This window comes from Lonchura striata, chromosome 9 (assembly GCF_050655825.1).
Source record: "Lonchura striata isolate lonStrDom1 chromosome 9, ASM5065582v1, whole genome shotgun sequence".
Lineage (NCBI taxonomy): Eukaryota > Metazoa > Chordata > Aves > Passeriformes > Estrildidae > Lonchura > Lonchura striata.
The window spans coordinates 11,430,222-11,445,729 of NC_140711.1; the positions used below are offsets into that span (position 1 = coordinate 11,430,222).

The 15,508-nt window shown below is 40.5% G+C and overlaps 1 protein-coding gene across 1 annotated transcript in view; it reads left to right on the plus strand.

The window, feature by feature from the left end:
* Positions 1-2,301: 2,301 nt before the first annotated feature.
* Positions 2,302-15,508, plus strand: part of COL4A3 (collagen type IV alpha 3 chain) — a 57,817-nt gene continuing 44,610 nt past the window's right edge. Inside the window, exons 1-2 of the mRNA XM_031505648.3 lie at positions 2,302-2,604; positions 13,235-13,291. Of these exons, the coding sequence (XP_031361508.3) occupies positions 2,302-2,604; positions 13,235-13,291 (360 nt within the window). The remainder of the gene's footprint in view (positions 2,605-13,234; positions 13,292-15,508) is intronic.

Genomic DNA, 15,508 nt, shown 5'->3' on the forward strand with positions numbered 1-15,508 from the left:
AAGAAACAAAACCAAAGTTAAAATAATTAAGTATCAGTTACTGTAGAAAAAGACAAACTTTAATTAGATGCAGCTTTCAATTGCTTTCTAGAATTAAGGTTGATCTCCAGTGTTCATGTACTGGTGCTTTTCTGTGAAGCAGGTCTACAGGCAGCTGCAGGTATACATTTTAGCAGAACTGATGCTAACCCTGCCTGGACAGCTGTTTAGACAGACAAGATTGTCTGAGTTTGTAGCTCTCAGATAATATCATGGATTACAGCAGTATCAGCAACAGTGTGCATCAAGGTTCCACAGGCTTGGTGTGGATGGACACTGCCAATGATGGCAACAGTGAGCAGGGAAGAGAACATCAGTGGCTGATCTTGCCTTTGGAGCAGCTCAGTGCTCCTTTGGAGTCACAGATCTGTCCTGGTAACTCACATAAAGGCATGTATGCTTCTATGTGACAATCTCAGAATGCAACATTACTTGCTGATTCTTAACTATAAATACACAAAACTCCATTCAGCTGAGCCACTTAGCAGCCAGCTGCTCAAGGTCAGTGAAGGAGGTGGTTCTGCAAGTGAAGAGGATTCTGTTTAAATATTTTGCCTTTTTGGTACATCTCCCTTGTTAGCACTTTCACATTTTTGCTTTGAGCTTGCTGACTTCTTTTTTTTTTTTTAAATTTCCACACAGGATTTTCATCATTTAAAAACTGACTCAGTATCTCTTTATAACAGTAGTGTTTCATTCACTCAGTATTCTGCATGAGTTTCTTCATTGCCCCTAACAGTGGTCTGCCTGCTTTCTTCTGTTTCTTCCAATAACTCATTGGCCTAGTATTCAACAGCTCTCCTTTGAGTACTATCTTCCTTACAGTGAGAGCCATGCTGGGGCATTTTGCATTGGGTTGTCATCGTTTCAGAGGACTGATCACTCTCTTCCACTGTAGCCTCCCTTGGTCTGACCTCATTGTCTCATAGACAGGTTATCACCTTTTTTTTTTTCACTTTTGTGTAAATAAGCACCTGCTACCTTCTCTCTAACACCAGTACTTCTCATGTTAATTTCCAGTAGTGGATACTATTTCTTCTACATGTTCACCATCAATCTGGCCTGAAGCCAGGGGAATTCTTTCCTTTTCTCTCCATATCTTGCTGTCTATACCAGCTTGCTCTCACAGATGTTGGATATTTTAGAGTCAAGTTGTTTTAACATGTTGCTATATACAAGATCTTTGATACTGTAGATAATGCTCAACTCTTCCTGAGGCATGTTCTTACTGGTACTACCAAACTTTTTGGAAAAGTAACTTCTGCTAACAGGCTTTCACATCAGATTTCAATAAGAGGCTGGTATGGTCTACTGAGTGGAGATCTAGCTTTACTTTTGTGCCTGCCAGAGAAGCTGTTATACAAAGCTCTGTGGCTAGCTTTCTGCTCACTAAAGCCTTTAGCTCTGTATTTCATAAATACTCCTAAATTTATATACATCTATTACATAGTTGCTTTTCCTGTATCACTTCTAGTGCAAATAAAATCTGTAACATGGGATTTCCTGTATAGCATCCATGAACACTACAGACAAGCTAAGGCTGCTGTGGCTGGCACTGCGAACATGCTTTCTAAGTTTGCATCTTCTCTAAACAGCACTCTGTTTGGTGAAAGGCTACCTTGAGCATGCAGCACTTCTGTCAATAAAATAAAAGCGATAAACTTTACACATTACCGACACTTTACAAATCACAATTCGTTCTCAAAAGCTTTTTATCATATTACGTGGAAACCCTGGGGAGAAACGTTTCTCGCTGCTTTCCATTTATGCGGCGGGGCAGCATTTTGTCCCCTGGGAGTTTCTCATAAAGAAAACACTCGAGGGAGCGAAAGCGTTGCTGCGGGAGCTCCCGTCCGTGCCCGGGAGCGCCTCGGCAGCGGCGGGACGGCGCTGGGGGCTCCGGCTGCCGCGGCCGCAGCTTTTCCCGGTACCGCCTCGCTCCCGCCCGGTTTCACCGTGCCCTCCTCCCCGCCGGACGCAGAGCCGACCCCGCTCCGTGCGAGCGCAGCCCGCGCCCCGTCCGGGCGGTGTCCGGGGCTGGCGCGGCCCCGCGCCCGGGCGAGCCCCGCGGTTCGGCCGGGCCGCCACCTGCGCGCTCCCGGCGGGCCGGAGCCGGCCGGCAGCCCGGGCCGCCTCCCGCTGTCCCGGGCCCGTCCCGAGCAGCGCCAGGGGCCCCGCCCGGGGCTGCCCCGCCCGGGGCTGCCCCTCCGCGGCGCTCACCTCAGCTCCCCGCCGGGAGAGCCCCGACGCCTCGCTCACTCCATGCCCGCCGAGGACGGACGGACGGCGGCGGCTGCCGGCGCTGCCCAAGGCAGGACACGCGGGGGGGATGAGGGGGTGGAGGAGAGGGGCGGCCGGGGCGGGGCCGCCACCCGGGAGCGCCGAGGCGGGTGCGGAGGAGCCCTGAGGCCAAAACCCGCGGGAGGGCGGAGGGGGGCAGAGTCGCAGCGCCCCGGGACGCCGCGCAGGCAGCGGCCGGGGGGGATGGCCGGCGGGGGCCGCCGCGGCCGCCTGGCGCCGGTGCTGCTGCTCGCCCTGCTCTGGCCGGGCCGCGCCGCGGCGGAGGTGAGTGAGCGCCGGGACGGGGCGGTGCCGCGGTCCCGCCGGGGCTCGGCGGGCCCCGGGCACGGCGGGCTCGGCCCCGCGCTGCCCGCGGCTGGGGAAGGAAAGGTGGATGCGTGTTTCAAATGATGCGCCTCGTACGCACGCCCGGGCAGGGCGAGGCGAGGCGAAGTGCATCTCGCCCAGCTGCGGGGCACCGCTACCTGGGCACCTCTGCCGGGCGGGGACAGGACGGGACAGAAGGCCCCGCACGGGGCGAGCGTCCCGCCCTTCCAGCTGAGGGCACGGCACGGGGCGGGACGGGGCTCCGGGACGCGGCTCGGGGCCCGGCCTGCGGGCACAGGGCACACGGACGGCCAGGACGGAGCGTGAGGGAGGGGATGCTCGCCGAGGCAAACACCTCCGGAGCGGCATTTGCCGTCTGGACACCGCTACCTTAATGACCAAACCATTGTACAGACTTGTCTTTCAGGCTTAATGATGAGCGTCCATCACCGTTTGGTCAATAATTCTCCTAGATCATATTGTAGTCTTTTCTGTGCCTTTCTCCAGTGTCTGGTTATAACATTAGGGCTGTACATTCGCAGCTGGGAGAGGAGCACTCAGCTGGGAGGGTACGCGGGTCGGTGGAGCTCTCAGTACATCTGGCATATACCAAACAGAAAACTGCCGCTTTCAGTGAATTTCTGGTACACATCAAACGAAACTGACAGTTTCCGACGAACCTAAAACACAAGAAAGTGACAGTTTTAATAAATTTCAAGTTCTTTCTTCAGTAATAGTCAACAATGTTAATTTTTCCTTATATGAGTAGGTATGAGTAAACGTTAACACCTTACATTAAAATCTTTACTGCCCCTCAAAACATTTTAAGTTTGCCTTTAGAAGGAAGAAATATAATTTTATACTTTGCTGTTGCTAAAGCAGAGCCACATTCTGCTACAATTATCTGAAGCAGTATAATTAGTAATAATGTTTCTTCTAAATTCATGCAACTCTTTCACTCACCCATTCTGGGTAGAGTGTCTGGAACCAGCATAAGCACCTCACCCAGTATGTTGGGCTTTTCATGTCATTCTAACTCCATTCACGTCAAGTTTAGTCATTTAACAAAGATCTAATTGTTTTATTTGTAATGGAATTAAAATACCTCTTAGTTCTTACGTAGAACAGAGGTACCAGATCTATTTGCAAAATATGTGTTTTCTGCAGAGTTGTTTCAGGCTCCATCCAGATCTGGATGTGGAAGATGTAGAAGAATAAACAACTCAAGAACTATCACTCTTCTGCCCAGTTTGCTGGTTTGTTTTTTTTTTTTTCCATTTTCCTCGTCCTCTGGTGATACCTTCCATCCATTGCCCATGTTGCTCTGAAGAGGTGAATATCATCATGTGGGCTTCTGGATGGCTTTTAGCAAGCACAGGCTGTGTTCCAGGAATGTCTCCCCTCTCCCAAAACACACACACACACTTTTTCTAAGCTCCTCTTCTGGCATTTTTATTTAAACTCGTAATTAAATACTAGTGGCTTATTAGCAATTGACATGAGGTAATTGATTAATAAATCGTTGGATCTTGGCTAAACTGTTCATTGCAAAGAAATAGGTATAGTTAATATACTAAAATCATGCTACACTTTCATATGAAAATAAATTGATATTTGACCAGCAAGAAATACTTCTGCTGTTTGCATCAATTAAAACAATATTTCAACACAGAAAATTTTAGGTGTAGTTTATTCCTGAAGACATGAAAGCAAATTAGTCATTTGTGCCTGCTGCTGTTTATACAGCAAATTTTAGTCCTTGCAGCTCCTCACAGAGTCCAGACTTCTCTGCCCTTAGGAGGCCGAGCTTTCTGGCACCTGCTAGGGAGTATTATTGTCTGCATTCTTGGCCACTGGCATGCTCTAATCACATCTTCTGAAAACTCAGCAGAAGGAACATCTTCCCATGTCAAAGGCTTTTCAGCTTCTTTGATGAGCTTCTTTCTTCTTCCTTGACTTCAAATAGTGGTGTTATAATTCTTCAGATTTTTCTGCTGTTCATTTAAATATTTTAGAATCATCATCATCAATATGTTTTTACAGGATACAAGATTCTTCCTATTCTTCATCTTTTTTTTTCTTTCAGAAAAAATGGATTTGCTATCTCATTGCTTAATTTTGTCTAACAGCACCTGGAACTGATGGTGTCTTGGTGCAAATGTACAATTCAATTAATTGCCTTAAGTGTGTCCTGTCTTTTGGTACCATTTATGTACTTCTCTTGTATCTACAAATTAAATACTAATCTAAAAATGTTCCCTGAAATGTGTTGTTTTAAATGACATGTGGTTTCAATTTTTCCTAATAGGAAAAATACCTTGGTCAAGTTCATTAGCACTCAATTGATATTGTGGCATTGAGCATTTTTATGATGGCATCATGTAAGTATTTATTCAGAACAGGATAGAGAGAGTTTATACTTCAGCAAGATTACTTGCTTGCAAGTTAGCTGCACCTCATCTTACCACCACTTTTTAATTTGTATTGTAAATACTGTTGCAATGTTTGATAGCTTACAGGCTTAAATTAGGTGCACCTTGTTATGTTTTTGCCTCCATCATGACATTTAATTTTTTTTTATCATGTGCTGGTGGCAAAGGAGGGGACATAAAACCTTGGTGACTGTAAGACTTGGGAAGATCTGTTTTGCATCCTCTTCCTCACTCATACTGTCTGTGACTAGATGCAAGTGTTCGTATTTCACAACTAATTTCATTTCTTACAAATGTTAGAATTTGCAAGTACTTAAAATTAATCTTCTTTGCTTCCTCATAGCAGTAATTTTTTGTTAATTATATGCAACCTATATTGCTGTCACAAGTAGATCTTAATGCATGGCTCTGGAAGGGAAAAATTATGTTCTAGTTCAGCCCATGGCCATCTCCAAGGCTGGTAAGAATGGCATGCAGGCTTTTTTTTTTTTTTTTTTTTTTTTTTTTTTTTTTTTTTTTTTTTTGACCAGGAATCAAAATGTTGGAGGCACCAAGTGTCCTAGTGAGAATGTTTCTTGTCTGACAGCCTTTGGAAACACCCAGGTTCTTTGTGACACAAGCAGCTGAGAAGGAAAGATGTGCACCTGAATATACAAGAGAGTTCATAGAGCATGTTAGAAAAACAAGTTCTTTGTGAAGTGCCCTCTTTGATTTGGTTAATGTGATCCCAGCTTCGAAGTCAAGGAGGGTGTTACTCCAAGAACTGGGTCCAACTTCTGCCAGACTCTTCTGCTCCTGGTTGCCTCTACATTTATTGTAATTCAGCCATCAGCTCCATAGACATACAGGCCTCTGTCACAGCACTGCAGAGCAAGGCTTTTCCTACTGGGCCAGGAGAGGTAGAATAAATTAGCAGGGTTACCCTAATGTTTGTGCATAAAAATTGATGGATTTCTGCTGGTCTGCAGCACATTGCTCTGGTGGCCATAAATGTGAAGTGTGCCTATGTGTGTACTGCATCTTACAACTGAAAGATGAACCTGCTTAGATGACCTAAGTAAACACCTGTAAAAATGGAATTGTTGACACTTGATGACTTTTCTAGAAAACCTACAAGGCAAGTACACATTTAAGCAAAAGTCTGTAATTTAAGTTATTTTGCTGGCTGAATAATGCTATTAAAATTGTTAGAGTAGGCAGGTTCTTTTTTCACTGCTTTGCCTTTCATAGAGATAAAACCATTTTATTTATGATCTGTGCTAGCAGTCTTTTCTGCAATACCTGAGCTGACTTGATATAACAGATCTTTGAAACAAAATACTTTGCTATTAAGTGCAACTAGTATGGGATGTCCGGTCATCTGTTTTACTGTCACATTCTCACCTTACTGCCTAACAAAGTAATACTAGAAGTATGTTGGCATGGATTACAGCAGCCTAGGAGGAAGGTGAAATACAAAAATACCTTTTCCTTAACTGCTTGCAACAGCAGTCTCTTACAGTCACACTGAAAATGTTCCATCTTGTCACACCTAATATATTTTTAGTTCCATTTTCATTATTTGTCTTACCTATTTTGTGATAGGGTACAAGTCTCACAGGTTTACAGATTTTCTATTTTGCCTGGCTTAGTGAAGACCTTTTAGCTAGGGCTTTGTGCTGCATTTTTCCACAGATTATTTTGGAGGAAGCTGCAGGAAGAAGTGACCTTTAATTTTTTTAATCTGTGAAATCACAGAGCCTTTCAAATAAGGAAAAACCAAAGCATGTGCAATAGGCCTTCTCTGAACAAGCTACTGTTGCTTTCATTGCTATTTGCACCACTTAACAGAAGATGCACACCAGGAATTTTATGAGTATACAAATATACAGGCCTGAGGAGATGAAAATTTTAGTGAATACCATTCCCACACTCAACAGCTGGGAAGAAATACAAAATGTGTGAGTTATTGCTAACCATATTGTAGTAGATAAGCAAAAATTCACTAGTTAAATGGTGTGTATTCTTTGTTATTAGATTGCTTTTTTAAGGTGACTGTTAGGAAGGAAGAACACGGGTGAATAAGCTGATTAAACACCCTTAAGGGTTTGCTACACAAAACAAAATTGTGTGGCCTGAATTGCTTAGTCTTTTTTTCCTTGGAGAAAAGAAAATATTTATTTCTGTTGTCCCCATGTGCTCTTCAAGGTCGGAAGAAGAAACCAACCCCAGAGATGGAGTTTATGGCTCCATCTTTGTAGATTTTACACATCTGAATATGTCAGGAACAGTTTGCTTCCATTTCTGATAGTCCTTATCACAGTGACTTCAACCCTAGTGAGATGATTTGTAGAGTAAGGTACTGGTCATTATAAACATAAATGTAAATATATTCTGTGGTTTAGGAGAAGAAAAAGAATCATTCTCTTTGTCTAAAGAGAGAGAAATTCTGTATCTTCTCTTTATAGATCAAAAGTAATTTACACACACAGAGCCCCTTCCCAAAACAGGAGAGTCGCAACATACAGCTTTCCAAACCTGCACACAATATACCAGCTCTACTTGTATAGACACTGAGTAATTTTAGGCAATGTCTACAAAATAGGCCACGACTACAGAGCTCACAAATCATTTGAGTTTGTGAAAACTCAGAGTGTTTGGTTTGTTCTGCATGAAAACATTTTATCTGTTTTATCCTAAGGCAATGATGAAGACATGGGCAAAAATTGCTAAGCCCTACTGTTCTCACACTTCCTCACTGACAATGAGTTGGAGAGAAGGGAGAAGCTCAGTAGAATTGATTGTGCTGTATCTGCTTGAAAAAGAGTATGGTTGGCACCATGGTAGCGGATGCTTATGAGACATTTGTCTAACACTACAAAAATCTCATTATACAAAATTCTTAACCAGCAGGTTTTTGCTATAAAATCTAAGAGTTTTTTTTTTCAAATTGCTTTAAATCTCTGAAGTAATAAAAAGGGTTCATACAATGTTCCCCTTGGCATAATAGAGAGTTGTTTAAATGTTCACATACAGAAGCTTCTTCCATTTCTCTCTACGTGTCATTTAGCTTGGTTAAATGGTTTAAAATACCATTATAAATTTATCTTTATATTACATGAATGAGCAAATCCCTCCTAAAAGAACTCATACCAGTTTAAAATTAAGGATTTAAAGTAATTACATTCTTAGCAAGTTCAGATAAAAATGTGTGTTAACTTCACATGATGATGACTTGTGTATCTGTAAATTAAACACAAAGTCCTGCTTCTGTGAAGTGCTATGTGTTCTTATGACCACAAATGTTCAGGACTTCTCTCCTGCACCTCACACTGAAAGCAGCACATAGCCAGTAACGCAAGGCCTGTGTCACCAACAGGGCATTTTGATTCAATAGCTATTCCCTGAGCAAGGTTCCCATTACAGGTGTTTAATGGAGCTTTTCCAACAGCTGCACTGCCTGCAGCATAGCAGTTGTCTCCTGCTGTGTCTTTTAGATCCAGGCTCTCTGTGTTGGGTGCTATTGACCACGCTGTTTATTACGTAAGTTACAGGTGTATTTCTTTATATGGGAAAGTCTAAATGAAATCATTTTCATCCTGTGCTAGGTATTCAACTGGTAAGCAAAATGCTGTGAATTGTGATAGCATACATAGCTGTTAACAGGAGTCTTCTAAGGTAGGAATGTCTGGCTGTCTTCCAGTTCACAAGTGACTACACAATGTTTCAGGGTTTGGGAACTGACATATTTTCCTTCATCTCATCATCTCCTATTTCTGCTCTATGTTGTCTATACTTATTGAAGGCTTAATAATTTGGTTTTGTTGTACTGGTCCAGCAATCACTAAAAAAACACAAAGTTCTTCGTGGTCTTTGATAATTTTAATGAATTCATGTTTGATGCTTAGAATGCATGAAAAACTTCTAGTATACAGATTCTAATTGTGAGACTGGTATTTTGTTTTGATAGCAATATTTTGGAGTGAGGGGATCTCATTCTCCAGGACCTTGCATGCTCCATGGTGATTTGCAGTTGTGCAACATGAGGAATATGCTGCCAGGGTCACGTATCCACTAACCTTGTCTAGCTAGAATTCCTGACTGTGCTAATCTAGATAAGTGTCTTAATACAGGTGCATCAGAAGAAAAAGATTTTCTTTATATAGCTTTTCTCACAGTGGGAACCTTTTTCTGTAAAGCTCTGCTCTCAGATCCTCTTGTGCAAATTAGGTTAAATTTTCAAAACTGTAACTGTACCCAAGCTAGAAACTCTAGCTACCACCATAATGTTCTTCAGATAGTGCAGCATTTAACATATGTGCAGCATACCTACCCCAACACAAATCTGCAGTGTGGATAAATGGTAGAGCAAAACTTTCCACTTCCTGTAATCACAATGTATTACTCCCACCTTTATTAGATGCAATAGAAAACAGGTAGTAAAGAATTATTGAAATGGGCCTTTTGGAGTTTTAAGCACTATATTAACATCAACTGTTGGAGCAGGGTTATTTTATGTGCTCACTTGTGATTTATAGACGCAGCTGGGATATGTAAAGTGATTGCACTGAGACAGCTCAGGAAGAATTCAAAAATCTCCATGTGTCAGCAGCCCTTGAAAATTCATAATCAAGACTTAAAGGAGCTGGCTCTCTAATACGTAATTTTTAATAAGTATTGGCATTTAAGAGAAATTACAGACAACTTGAAATTAGCTGATAAGTGCACAGGACCACTGTGATGAGATGCATATTTTTAGGCTGCTCAGGATATTGTTAATGAGCAAAAAGATGGAAAAAAATAAAAAAGTGGCATCTCAGAAAAATAGATTTTATCCAGTAAGTCTTGTTCCATATAGTTATAGAGTTCTAATTCAATCTAAGTTAAGAGATAAAGACCTAATGGCAGGATAGGTGAGATGCTAATAAGTAGCAAATTTAAATGAAAAATTAGTTATGCATTTTTAAAAATAAATCTCATCAGTGGTTAGAACACCAGTGAAGGAAAGTGACAGCTTCATCACCTACTTGAGAGACACCTGGGCTATTTTTACTGTCCACAGTAATTAATGGATATCACTTGCACTGCTTTTAATTCATTTTAAAATACCTCATGGTGCACACTCATCTTTCATTTATGTTAACCAGGATTTACTTCAGGCATCAGTGGAGTTCACCCATGAAATTAAAGACCAGTCAAGCCAAAAGTGCAAACTTAAGCCCCACTTCAGGCACTTTACTATACTCCTACACAATACATTTAATTTCATCTCAGCTTTCATCTCAATGTCATTATTACTCATCCTGTGTGGTCTTGGTCTGAAATATATTTAAAGAATATATGCTTGTTTCTTGCACCAGCACATTTTGGTGCCTCTCTGTCCTGGGTGCAGTATTTTTAACACAAATGTGTATTTTGAAATTATAGCTGAGCTATTCTGATATTCTCTGGATCTGGAAAAACAAAGAAATACTCTGACAGTTCTCTCATTGTATATATAATTCCAAAAAATAGATCACAGGAGAAATGTGGGATCATCCTCACTTTGGCTCTGTTCATCTGTACTCCACCTTCCTGCCTTTGAACCATTCCTGGTTTACTCTGCTGCCCCACCAATGTGAGTGAGCACTCTGAGCCTATGCTAGTGACAGAATAGGAAGGCTGGCATTGCTTGCTCTTCTCCTTACAGTAGGACTTTGTCCCATCCTTTGGCATATTCATGTTTGATAACATCCCTAAATACACTGTCTGACAGTGCCACTGGAAAGTGCTGAGAACTGTGTAAGATTCTCTCCAAACTGAGTTCCCTCCACTGCAGTGGCTGGAGTAGCAGTGCCATGCTCAATCTATATTAACCTTTGTATGGGTGACACCATAGGCTGTAGTATGTTATTTCTTTCTTCTTTCTGTGTCATTTCTTTGAGGAATTATGTGAAAGAGAGGACTGGAATACTTTTAAGCAGTTGTTTAAGTTACTCTCTGAATCAGGAGCAGGAAGAGATCAGAGCCCAGTAGAATCCAGCCATAGTGTAGGAAGGGCAATTCAGTGTTAGAGATAAGGTTGCACCCACTGATCAAAACATTAACCACTGCAGTAAATGTGCCCCAATATGTGCTACTGGAATTATGTGTCTGTTTAATATAACACTGTAACTATCACTAAAAACATTTTGGAGAAGAGCTACTCTGTAAATTACTCCAAGTGCTGTGGCATTTTAATTTTGGTTCATTGGTAAATTGATTTGATTTGGTATTCATATAATGATCTGGCTTTATAATTTGACCTAGATTTTAGATCAAAAATATTCTTCATCTAAATATTTGAAAGAAATATAAATAATTATTATTATAAAAATCACAAACCCCAAACCATGCAATAAGCATATGGCTTCGGTTAATACATTTATTTATATAGATGTTATTGTGAGAATTCTGAATAAAGTATTTCCTTATCTTATAACCTGGAAACATCATATTGTGGTTTTATGATCCTTTGATAAAGGAGCCACAGGCATCTTGGAAGGATGTGAAAGCATCCTGCAGTATAAGTGTGCAATGATTTTTTGGTTCAAAGCTCCTGTACAGAAGGCATAATCTAATCTTACATAAAAATCATATGCCAAAACATTTAGTATTATGCAGTTGGCTGTGTAATGTTAAATCATTGGTCTTTTCAGTTTAATTTCAGTGATATGTGTACACAAAAAGACCTAAATAGATCTGAAAGCTTACTAATGACAAATTAAACACATTCTAAGCATTCTGACTTCTTGAAGAGCAAAGGTTCTCTTTCTTGCAAAAGTTTATTAACTTAGATTAATTGTATAGTGTCATAATTTTCTACATGTTCATGAATTTCTCTTCACATTGGATCATCTTTGATGTATCTGCACACACCAAATCTTCTGCAGATTATACCTGTTATGGGAGAGTAATTTCATTTTTGTATTTCTCTACATGTCCTAAAAACTGTGCTTGCATGCAGATGCTAGAAAGAATCTGGTTCTAGTTTGCTTTCACAGGCAGAAATAAGGTACAACTCCATGAAGGTCTATAAAATTATAATGGTATATATCTTTGTATACATCCTGCCTTCAGCAACTGCCCTTTTTATATTGCTTAGCAGACCTCTACCAATAATCAGTTTTGAAGAGAATGCTTTGGGATGCAAGGTATTGTCATTGAATAAGGAACAAGAAAATCAGATGTCTAAACTATCCCAAATTTATTTTGAGACATACATCACTTTATCCTCTTGTATTGATGCTTAAAGGTTTAAAATATCTATCATATAACTGACTTGATGAATTTAGATTACCCAGTACCAAACTGATTGTTCTCACCAAGAAGAAATCAGGATACTGTTTGTTGTTAATTCTGCACTAGTTCATATTCTTGTATCCCTGGTGATATAATCATATTGCTTAATATAATAGTAAAGGTAGCATAGTTAGATGGTTTCTGTTTCACATAACTTTGTTTTCCTAATTTCTGATGCAGTACCACTTGAATTCTAGCTGTCAGATCACTGTAAGAGAAAGTCTCCTTTAAGTATGACAAAGAATTAACTATTTAATGTTTGCTACTCTTTAGAAATCTAGCTTGGAACATCAAGTAGCCACCTATTGATCTGTCTATAAGTCAGAGGCAGACACAATAATTTCTTGAGGATTTGCCTTTCATAGCCAACTGATTTTAATTTCTGCTTTATTTTGTAAATAAATGTTTAATTATCTGTTCACCGGAGGAATGCTCCCTGCAGCTGTTTTTAAATTGATAGATGGCATCATCTCACCTAAGTTCAGCCACCTGAAAGACAAGCAGCAACTGTCAGGAATCGTCAAGTCCCTGGGGAGCAGCAGCAACTCGCAGCATCTTTCACTCATAAAAGTTACAAATTTGAAACACTGTGACTGTTGTCATATGAGAAGCTGTAGGGAGTAATTAATTGTGTCTGCAAGATCTCACTAATGCTCTTATTTGTCTCAGAAGAAATAGAGAGGAATAATGAGACCTTTGCTACTTTTGAGAATAGCCTCTTCACAAATATTTCTTATAAAGTTGTCTTACCTGTGAAATAATTACTTACTAAAACCACTTAGATCTTACTTGCCTCTCTCCAAACAACTCAATGAGAAAAAGAATTGTATTATAAAGTTTATATTTTTGTTTTTCAGAACTGTGTATGCAAAGGTAAAAGTCCCTGCTTTTGTGATAGCACAAAAGGTAGTAAGGTAAGAACACATACATTTTCCTTTTTGAGTATTAGCTTATCTAGTTGGAAATTGTTGGTAGATGACTTCAGTTGTACAGTGAGTGAGTTTAGTGAGTGATGGTATTTTGCAAACAGGGTCTACAGAAAATGATTATCCTAAAAATTTCTGTTAACTTTGGGAAAACTATTCAACTAAACCTTTTCAACTGAATTTTTTTACTGCATTATTATGCTTACAGCAGAATGTAATGATGCTTGGACACCAGCAGAACAACTGTCCAAAGCACCAGGTCTCTTTCACTAACTCCTAACAATACCATTACCTTGGCAGCTGCTCTCCTGTTACAAAGTTCATAATGCCATCAGGAGTCTCATGTTCCATGCTTCCCCTTTGCCATCTCTGGACCCTGCCCACCCCCCTTTGCCAGTTCCTGAAGGAAAGCTGCACACACTGGCATCAAACAGATAAACTCCTTGTGGATCAAGCAGGGGATGAGTTTTTGGGTCCTAATCACAAACACTTTGCCAGCACTGAAGGAACAGCAAATCCATCAGCAGTAACAGATCCACAGCTCTCCCTGTTGCCAATAGCAGCTTGGCAGAGGCTCTGAGTGGCTTTTAGACAAACCTGAATTACACAAATGCCAAAAATTCTTTGAAACTCCTGCTTGCAGTTGGAAGAACAACTGATTCACAAATGAAAGGGGCATTATTGAAGAAGCCATGGTTGCAGTAAGCGAGCCATGAACACAGAAGTTGCCATACTAAACTTTATCAACAGATTCCAGACATCTATAAAGATCTAGGATTATGATTAGTCCCACTTATTGGTCCCATCTGTTTTTATAAAGTTGGAGAAAATTTATCTGGAAGTAAATATGTTCATTATTAAAGTATAAATTAATAAGTAGGAATGGAGAATACTAATATTTTCAGTAAAATCTCCCTGTTTATTTTTCATATTACTAGTTGGTCGAACCTAACTTTGTCCTAAACAGTGAATTTAAAACCAGTTGAAAACCTAGAAAAAAAAATCAGCTGCCCACTAAAAAAGACATATTAATAAGAATGCACACCCACAACTTGTCTTTATCAGTTCCATGGAAAATAACTGACCAATTTGTGGGTAAGAGTAAATCAGTGTTTAGACTGATTAAGTTTTACATGCAGAAAATCAGGAAAATTACATTAATCAACATGTTTTGGTCATTATTCAGTGTTCAGAATTCTCCAACCTGAAAATCCCCTGATCTTGTTGATCTGCTAAGAAGCAAGTGCGGCTAAAATCGCCTTTTCTGTAGGGAGGACGGCGAGGCTGCCAGGGCAGCTCAGCGCTGCTGGGGCTCAGCAGCGCCGCGGGACTCTCGCCATGGGCCGGCAGCGAGGAGTTGGATTTTCCCGGGAGCTGGTACCGACCCCCCTCCAGCGGCTCCTCCTGGGATAGCAGTCATCCTCCTGTCCGGGATGCTGCTGCAGAACATGCAGTAGAAAGAAACGATTCTTTAGAAAAAGCTATGCCGATTTATTATATAGATCTCACACGCACTTTATAATGCAATTCTTACATCATATGTGTTAAACTATCATGGGATCACATTGTATCTTGAGAGATACAAATATATATAATTACTATTTTTTAAATTTTTATTTGATTCAGAAGCTATTTGAAATCTGGCGAGTTTGTGGGATTTTAAGAAGTGAGAACTGGTGCTGGGAAAAGCCAGAATCTTTTGGCTTCCCAGAGACATCTCTTGGCTCCTGTCTTGTACATTGAATAGGACCCTCAAACTTTATCACAGCAAAATTTCACATGCTTTCTTTGTATATTTTTGCATAAAGCAATAGGAAAAGTGGCTCTGAGAGAACTGATAATCTCATTCTCTCTCTCCAATGTCATGCTGTGATGTAAAAGGTCTTGAACCAGTAGCTCTTCACTGATGTAGAAATGAGCATGCTAAATTGCTGCTGTCTGAAGGGCTGAAACACCTTTTCCATGAGCTTCCAGGCTTGAAACACTTAATTTAAACCAAGTTAAGACTTGCATCTTCTATATTTGACTAAAAAACTGAAATGCCACTTTCACTCTATCTTAGCCTCCTCTATTCTGTTCCCATAGCTTCAATTTTGTTTCCTTTAGTTTATTTATTTGAATTTGATGTTTAAAAATCTACATGAAAAAGTAATTTGACGTCTTAATCTCTGAGATTCAGAAAAATTTAACATATTTTTCATGTAA